This window comes from Nicotiana sylvestris, chromosome 9 (assembly GCF_000393655.2).
Source record: "Nicotiana sylvestris chromosome 9, ASM39365v2, whole genome shotgun sequence".
NCBI classification, from domain to species: domain Eukaryota; kingdom Viridiplantae; phylum Streptophyta; class Magnoliopsida; order Solanales; family Solanaceae; genus Nicotiana; species Nicotiana sylvestris.
Window position 1 is genome coordinate 97,613,377 of NC_091065.1, and position 8,652 is coordinate 97,622,028.

Sequence of the window (8,652 nt, forward strand, 5' to 3'; positions counted from 1 at the left end):
TGTTATTCAAAGTTATTATTCTTGTTCATCAGTGCTTGGTCATTGTGAGTCTGGATCGAGGATGGATATTTCATTGAGGCTGTTGCTAAATCGAGAATCCTCCTCCTCAAGCGGTTTGATAACTTACTACATCTTTTATCTGTTTAATCTAACGCAATTTATCTTTTGTATCGAATTAATCTGTGTATCCTTAAAATCACTTACAAATTTAATTGTTATCCGTTTTTTAGAGTAAATAATATTCATACCAATATCGCATTTCTTAAACTTAGTGGCTCATGACTTGTACTACTAGTTCTTGGGGATAGTTATATTAATTTTTGCATTCTTATTATATTATTTATTTGATGATCTTTTGTTCAAGATGTGTTATATGTTGATCAGCTTACCTAGGGGTTTAGGTTAGGTGTCATCACGACTTGGTTGGATTTTGGCTGTGACAACTTGAACAATGGTGGAGGCGACGAGCTACAAGTATGGCGCATGAAAGATTTGTTCTACCGCTGGAGGAGAGAAGTTCAAGATCATGAGATTTAAAAATGGTGCAACGAAATCTTTGGTCTTACCGACTGAGCTATTTTAGCCCAATGGTGCTTTTCGGAAGAATCATGTTTAATAGTATATACGGTGTTTAGATTTTAAGAGTTAAATGAGTTTGATCGTAAACTTTTTTATGTCTTTTAAATTATTAATTATTGTGATATATATTCGTTGTTTCCAAATATGTAATTTTATTTATCACATAAATTGAAAAAGAGGTAGCACTAGGCACTAGGCACTAGGCACTAGGCACTAGAGTGCACCATGTATGAATCTGCGATACTGTTGGAATGGATTTAACGTGGATTATTGAAGTTTACCCGTAGCAATATATGCTTGAAGTTGGAACAAATAGTATGGGCTAGCCAGTTTTCGAACTGGTCATTGAAAAATAGCCAGTATTTGCAAAGTCATTGAAAATAGTCACTATTTTGCTGTAACACAAAAAATTCCAGCATAATATACTGAAGATTGGTGCACTTGTGTATGAACTTCCAGTATATTATGCTGGAACTCCAACACACAGAAAGTCCAGCATAGAGATTGGAACACTTGTGTATGAACTTCCAGCATATTATGTTGGACCAGTATATTATACTGGAACTCCAGTATATTATGCTGGAAATCCAGTATATTATGCTGGAATAATTTTCGAATTTTGGACAGTGTTTTTGTTCAGATTTATCTTTACATGAAAAGTGGCTAAATTTCTATTACTTTTGAAACTATGTCTATTTTCAATTACCACTAATAAATCTGACTATTTTTTAATTTCACCCTTAAGTTGTTATAAGCTGGTAGATGGTTAGTGGTATGCCTCGTGTTGTATGTATTGGGTATGCGGCATTTACTTGGATGTTTTACCTTATTCGGCATGCGGAAAAAAAAACGGAGAGATGAAGGGTGTGTTAGGTATATTTCAAGAAATTATTTTCTTGGAAAACAAGTAGTAATTTTATTCATTTTTCGGTGTTTGGTATGCAAATTAAGGAAAATAACTTCTCAAGAGTATTCATAAATAATTTAAATGCAATAAACATGAAGCCATAAACTTTTGAACCAACAATCTTCCGAACCGCAAATTTCATAAACTTCCGAGGTTTGTAAAAGATTTTCCCTTCTCTTGATAAGGAAAGGAGAAAAATGAGTTCACGATGAAAATGTTTTTCAAAACATTTAAGCCAACCAAATATGGAAAAATTGAAAAACATTTTCCGAAAAATATTTCGTTCTTACCAAACAAACCCGAAGTTGTGCATCACTGCATTGTTAATAAACAGGGAATGCACAGCCTGCAATTGCTGTTGATGCTAACTTTTTGAAATCAAATAGAGACAACTACTTAAGCTCTTACTCCTATAAAAGATAAGACACGAAGAAGACGATTAGGGATATTAATTTGCCTCTCTACTTTTTAGAATAATAAGTCTCTTAAACTTGAGATTCTTCGCCATTCCTTTTTACATGAACTTCAACTATGGGTCTGAAGTTTGATTCTGATCGAGGGCACTTTGTAGATTAGAGGGAGAAATTCAAAAATTGTCAGATTTATAAATGGTCGTTCAAAAATAGCCACAGTTTCAAAAGTCAACGAAATTTAGCCATTTTTTATGTAAAATAAATTTGAACAAAAACACAATTCAAAATCCAGAAAATACTCCAGCATAATATACTGGAACTCTAACATATTATACTGGAGCTAGCAAAGTATACCGGTCCAGCATAATATGTTGTAAATTCATACAAAGGTGCACCGAACTCCAGTATATTATGCTGGACAGGTCTCTGTTGCAGCAAAATAGTGACTACTTTTCAATGATTTGACAAATACTGGCTATTTTTGAATAACCAGTCCGAAAACTAGCTAGCCCGTGCTATTTTAATGATTTTCAGCTATGGAGAATTATTGTTTATCCTCCTTGAGGTTGATGGAAAAGAAAGAAGCAAAAGTGGACATACCTTACAAGTTCACCTCCTTCGTTAAACTCCCATTACAAAACTCGAATTAAATCCTGGAGCTTAACAAAACCTCAATAGCATGGTAACTAACTCATCCACGGAGCATGCAGGTAAAATCACCTCGAAATGTTCAAACAAATATACAACTGAAAGAAACACACTGTACTATTAGTAGAAATATTTGGAAAGTGATTTTAGGAACAAAACCAACTAGGTTTCGAAAGTTTGAACAGCACAAAGGTTCTGCTGATTGAATATCCATTTACACATCCCACTGACCTTGAGGACTATCCCATGAAACAAGTGACTTTACATGAGGCATGTAAATTTGCACATCTCCAACATTAACCTCCTGCATTTCTTCAGCTTCAATATTGTATATATGTAACAAAGGGTTTCCTCTTCTCTTGAAAAATATTTCCGTTGTCGAAGCACAAAGTGGAACAAATCCTGTGATATCATAGAACCTATTGATGCTATATCTCTTTATCCAATTTTCCCTTAAGCCGTCCTTCAAGATCCATACCTGAATCAAATTCAACGTCGCATGAGTTATGAAGCTCAGGGTGCCTCCAATCTCAACAAGACGATCGTTTTTTGTGCTGTTGATTGGTAGAGGTACAGTTTGGAACTTCTCATCATGAAATCCCAAAGACACAGCATGGTTACAACTGTCCCTTTTTGGAAGCCAATACAAAGCTCCAACTGCTGAAACAGATCTACGAGTGGTACTGATTGATCCGAATTCTCCTGAATTAGGTCCATCCACTGCATGCCATGATCTTGTAGTAAGGTTCAGGATCTCACAGCGGATGTGTCTATGTTCGTCGCGGAACAAGTGTACTACTTTATAAGCACCTGTGAAGTGGCTGAACATGAACCCGTAGCACTCCTGCGCGAAACCAATTGTACCAAGAGGCATTCTAATGTGGTTCCTTGTACTTGGATTTACAACTACTAGACCTCCGTTTTTCTTAATTCTAGCCAGGACCAAACCGTTGCAGGCAGCCAAAACACACTCTAAGTTCCTCAAATTTGGCATACAAACTTTGTGGCCTTTACCGCTATGGATGTCCCAGAAATGGAAGTAACATTGATTTGGCTTATCTGAAGGTAGTGGAAAAGGTGACCGTATGTTTTCCTCGCGAAAGGACTTCTGAGTAATTAGAACTGTCTCAGATTGACGAAAGTGAGCTTCAACAAAAGCCGGACTGTTGATCATGTTAAGAAGTGTCCTGCATACGCAACGGAGTCTGCAGAGAGTTTCAGCTGGAAGTAGAAGAAAAACCTTAAAAAGCAAGTCATAAGGAAGCCAAGTTCCCTTGGTCTCTAAATTATTTTCCATTTCTTGTTTTGTTTCCCTTGATGTTGTGCTTCGTCTCAGCTGTTCAAGAGCAATTGTTTCTACAGATGACAATTTAAGCCACTTTTTACCTCTTGGCCACCTGTCCCTCATGACGTAAATCCTATGCAATCAGAAAGCTCTAAAATAATTCTGCAGCCAAATGGAAAAACATTTTAAAAGGAAAAAAACTTCATGCCAGTATTTCGTTATTCGTTCAATGTTTGGGAGGGTGGGCCAGAGGATTACAAAAATGACAAGAAAGAATTTCCAGAACAAAGTTTCAGCAATCTGCTTAACTCATAGTTTTACATAGAAAACTCCATCAGTTGTTTGTTCTTTCCATATGGAACTTAATGCTTGTCATTCCCCCCTTACCTAACCTTGGCTTTTGTCTCCACAATGACAAAAATATGCCCTTGTCACGAGGTTTTTACAAGGAAAAACTACAAAGGAAAATTGTTGAAGAATAAACTACAAGGACCATTATCGTCTTTAAGCGAAAGAATGGCTTCACAGCCGTTTGCTAACTGAGAAGATGTGAAAATTACTCAATAAATTAAGAAGGATAAGTCAGGAATACCAACTATTTAACTGGTTGTCCTTGTATGAGTTCATATACCAATCCTGACCTTCCCTATTTAATAATTTCTGATAGAGAGAACGCGACAGAGAAGGATGACTTAGGGACCAAACTTTAGATATGATAGGATTAAAGAATGAAAATGGACATTTGCAAGAAACATCCGAAGATAAGGTTGCATACGTCTGACTATATCCATCCTGTTCCATATTTGCATTCACATAAAGGAATATGTGTTTGTGATGAAATTGAACAAATATAATCTGACAATAAAAATCTAAGCAAACTAAATTCAAGGTCACACTTCAATTTAAATCACAAACAGACCCGATTACAGAGCTCTACCCAGAATACGGCAAATCAATCATTATTAAGCAGCACCTCTCCATTTTAAACTTGTGCCTCAGTGAACACATCAGTAAATCTTGGCGAGCCACTAACATGTCTAGCAGACTACGCATATATTAGAGATGACATGAGGCTTAAAATACTAGAATACATCATCCCGGATCCACACGATAGCTGCTCAGGCATCAAGATTGCCAGTCTTTTATGACAAAGAATAAGGAAACTCCTAAGATAGTACTAGTAGTTTTCTGGAACCATCACAACCCCAACACGGGCTTTGGTCTAGTGAAAAGAATTGTTCTTGTCCCTTCATTTTTCTTTGCTTCTTACCTCCCAAACAAAACATAAATGAGCAGATAGGACAAGCGAATGTAACCAGAACCCATGGCACTAAAAAAGTTCAACTTAGTTACCTATGATGATAAGTTCATAGCTTGATACTCCCGCTCATGCTGCGGGGAGTCATCTAAACATTGGACCTTGAAATGAGCAAAGACGTACAGTTGAATTAGGTAAGTGAAAACCAATCAATGAATCAGAGGTTTTCAATGGAAAATTATGAAACTAACTAAATGAGACACAATTGAGCAACAAAAGAAAGAAAAACAGACCCCTAAATGAATCCTCTCTAAAATCAGTATCAAATAACAGGAAGAACAGAAGAAAGAAATTGTCACCTTCTAAAGTACTAAAGAAGTGTAGCAGTGTTAGCAAAGGCGAAAAGCGTAAAAAAGCTCTAAGGTTTGTTGGGGCTTTAAGCTCAAAGAGCAAATAAAGCGTGGGCTTTAATGAAGAAAGACACAGTAGAGAAAAACTACAAATATGTATGTGTAGTCCAAGACTAAAATTATAAGCATGAATACCAACTATATGGACAAAGAAATTAAAGAAAATTTACAATAAAGTGAAATATCAATTGTTTAATGTCGCCTCTTCAGGATTACGTTCATTAGCAAGGAAAAATATGTCTTAGAGCTTTGATGACAACACTAAAGCGTCCGCTAAACGAGGCGAAGCGCTCAAAGTGTTTTCAGTTAGGGCTTAAGCGCGCCACTGATAACAGTGGAGTGGAGCAAGTGCATCACACTCTACAAAAAAGAGCACTCCAGTACACAAAGCATCCCGCATTTACGCAAGGTCCGGAGAAGGGCCGCACCCCAAGGGGGTGTGATGTAGGCAGCCTGCCCTGATACGAACATCGATGGCTGATTCCACAGTTCGAACCCGTGACACTATTTAAGTCAGTTGCCAAAATGAAACCTTCTCATTTTAAGTAGCAAAAGTTAAGTACTCTTCCCGGCAAAAGTAAACTCATTTCTTGCTTTACAAAGCCAACAAAATGGAGACTATTTATCAGTACATGTTTAACTTATAAACAATCTCTGCATTGTTTAATGTAATCTTCCAAGCATGAGATTTCTTTCTTTTGTTCTGCTAGAAGGAATTTATAAATTATCTCAAACATTAATAATGCAGGCCTAAAATTTAACTTTTCTTTTTCTTCTTTATGGTTTGAAAGTAAGAAACAGATTTGGAAAGTTAGAGTGGGAAGCAGCCAGTCCTAAAAGTTAACATTTTAATCCATTTTTAACAAAACCAATCATTGTCAGAGTATCAAGCCCCAATCTCACAGTAAAAATTCTAGAAAGCATTTCCCAGTCATGCCAGTCCAATTGTTTACCCGTCATTTGAGTCTACTAATCACCTTTCAGATGAAACACCTTAAGGTAAACAGAAGAGTAAGCCTAGTATCAAAAATAACTCCCACCAACCCGAGGCCCCTAAACATGGAAACACAGATAAATACATGGGAATGATAGTGAAAATAATGGTATTAAATGTTCAAAAGCTCAATCAAAGAAGAATTTAAGTTATATACACCAACAACAATTACTTTTTACATTATAAATGTAGTTCTAGTTAAACAGGTTACCATCATTAACATGCCACTGAGCATGCTTATTATAGACAACTTCCATGTAGTTGGCTTTTAAAAGACCTAATACTGTAAAAAAAAAAAAAAAAATTACACTTTTCTGCATATAAAACTTTAAGTCTGTCAAGAAAATATATGGCTTTCGCTTTTACCGATTTATTCTAGCTAGTTAAAACTTCAGAGAAGCCAAGTTAGGCTACAACAGAAGCAACTTACACTGGCCTTAATCTTGTAATAAACCAATAGTATCACTTATATCAAACATGCATCATAATTTTCAGAAAAAAGTGAACAATACCACATGACGGGAGAGGGAAGAAGCAAAATATTCTAGAGGCCATACAACATACTATAGTCAATGCATTATTAGTAATACCCTAAAGTGTAGTGGCATTTGCGTTATTTTTACTGTTCCTCGAGACAAGGGACTATCGGAAACAGCCTTCACCTGTGGGATTACACTTAGTTTGTTGTTGTTGTAAAGTGTAGTGGCGGAGCCACCTTTAACCAAGTTACCAACACTAGAAAATTTCACTAGTATAGCTAGACAAAAGTTTCTTTCATGTATTAATACTATATAAAGTCGAATCCCCTTTATTTTTTTATGTTTTTTTTATATATTTTGATAGCTCTTAGTGAAAATCGTTGCTCCACCACTACTAAAGTGTATATATATTAGTTCTAATTTACCACAAATTTATACATATTGTTGATCCATCTGTTAGACTTGTCAGACAAATAGCTAATTAACAGGAGCTCTGTTAACCCAATTCAAGTCAACATTAGCAAAAAAAACACCAGAAGTGTAAAATCATTCAAAGTACTAGAAAATAACAACGCATGGTTCCTTCAGTATATAGTTCAATGATCGCACAAGAAAGCAATTAAAAGAAGGCATGATATGATGATCACAATCTCAGACACAAAGGAAAAGTAAAATTAAAATAAATTACTTTTATTTTAAAGTTCATGGCTGACCTTGGCTGTTAATAGGAGACCTTTCTTCTTTTTTCTTTTCTATCCTGACGATGATGATCGGCGAACTCTGGTCAGTGAGCATGTGAAAGTAGACACAAGGTCATGAGCTTTTTCTCACAATTATCTTAGGTATTATATTTATATATTGGCTCTAATACCCAAAGAGGCCGAACAACGGTAAAATTATATCTGTGTGACTTATAGCTTACTAATTCATATTGGCTCCAAAATAATTATATCACGGTAGACTGCTTACATGTCCTTTTCTTGGATTGGGGTAAATACGAAATGCATTGTGTACCAAACTGCGAACCATGCACTATGGTATTTAAGTGGAGACAGTTGGAGAGGTGAACCCATTATTAAATTAGCTCTAGAGACAAATTAAGGTTTTAAATTTGATGAGTTGATATTAGAGTTTTTACAACATATTATTGAAAATATTAAGTTCAGTTGACGGTTGATAATACGCTACTTAGCCCCTAAGGAATTTCTCGATCATTAAAAAAAAATTGATGGTTGATCGATCATTGGAATTGACTTTTTAAAATCAGCCAATAAGGGATAAGTTTGGAGGAAGTCTGACACGGAGAGAGCGACTCCTATGTGGAATAATAGGAGGAAAAAAACGTTAAGTAGTCCCTTAAGTATAGGGCAGGTACATTTTTGTCCCTGCTATTATATAATGATGGACACAAATGGTCCTTCATCTTTACAAAAATACTGAGCACTTAGTCCTGGTCAAAGATAAAACACTTTAACTTAAAACCAAACAACTGAGAGTTCTATGGGGATCCAGTTTGATTTACCTCTAAATGAAAGTGATTTTCTGGCTTCTTGCTTTCTTGGATTAATCTTTTCTATTTCTAGACGATGAATTGCTCATTGTTATTTCATTTTTGGTGTAAAGAAAACTATATAGATGATGTTGACTCTGTACTAGACATCATTGAATCCTTGTAAGAT

General features: G+C 35.7%; 1 protein-coding gene across 6 annotated transcripts; it reads right to left on the bottom strand.

Annotated features, from left to right (window-relative positions):
• Positions 1-2,500: 2,500 nt before the first annotated feature.
• On the bottom strand, positions 2,501-8,058 carry LOC104219522 (putative F-box/LRR-repeat/kelch-repeat protein At1g11620). 6 transcript variants are annotated; one of them, XM_070156327.1, is made up of 4 exons: positions 7,687-8,058; positions 5,186-5,251; positions 2,779-3,965; positions 2,501-2,645 (listed from the first exon to the last, which is right to left on the bottom strand). In XM_070156327.1, exons 3-4 carry the CDS (start codon positions 3,953-3,955, stop codon positions 2,560-2,562), a joined length of 1,263 nt encoding a protein of 420 aa, XP_070012428.1. In that variant the 5' UTR covers positions 3,956-3,965; positions 5,186-5,251; positions 7,687-8,058; the 3' UTR covers positions 2,501-2,559. The 6 variants fall into 6 exon arrangements, with proteins under 6 accessions (XP_070012428.1, XP_070012426.1, XP_070012427.1 ...); XM_070156325.1 differs by having other exon boundaries at positions 2,779-3,994; positions 7,687-8,057; XM_070156326.1 differs by having other exon boundaries at positions 2,779-3,994; positions 5,186-6,777; positions 7,687-8,057.
• Between the last annotated feature and the right edge of the window lie 594 nt (positions 8,059-8,652).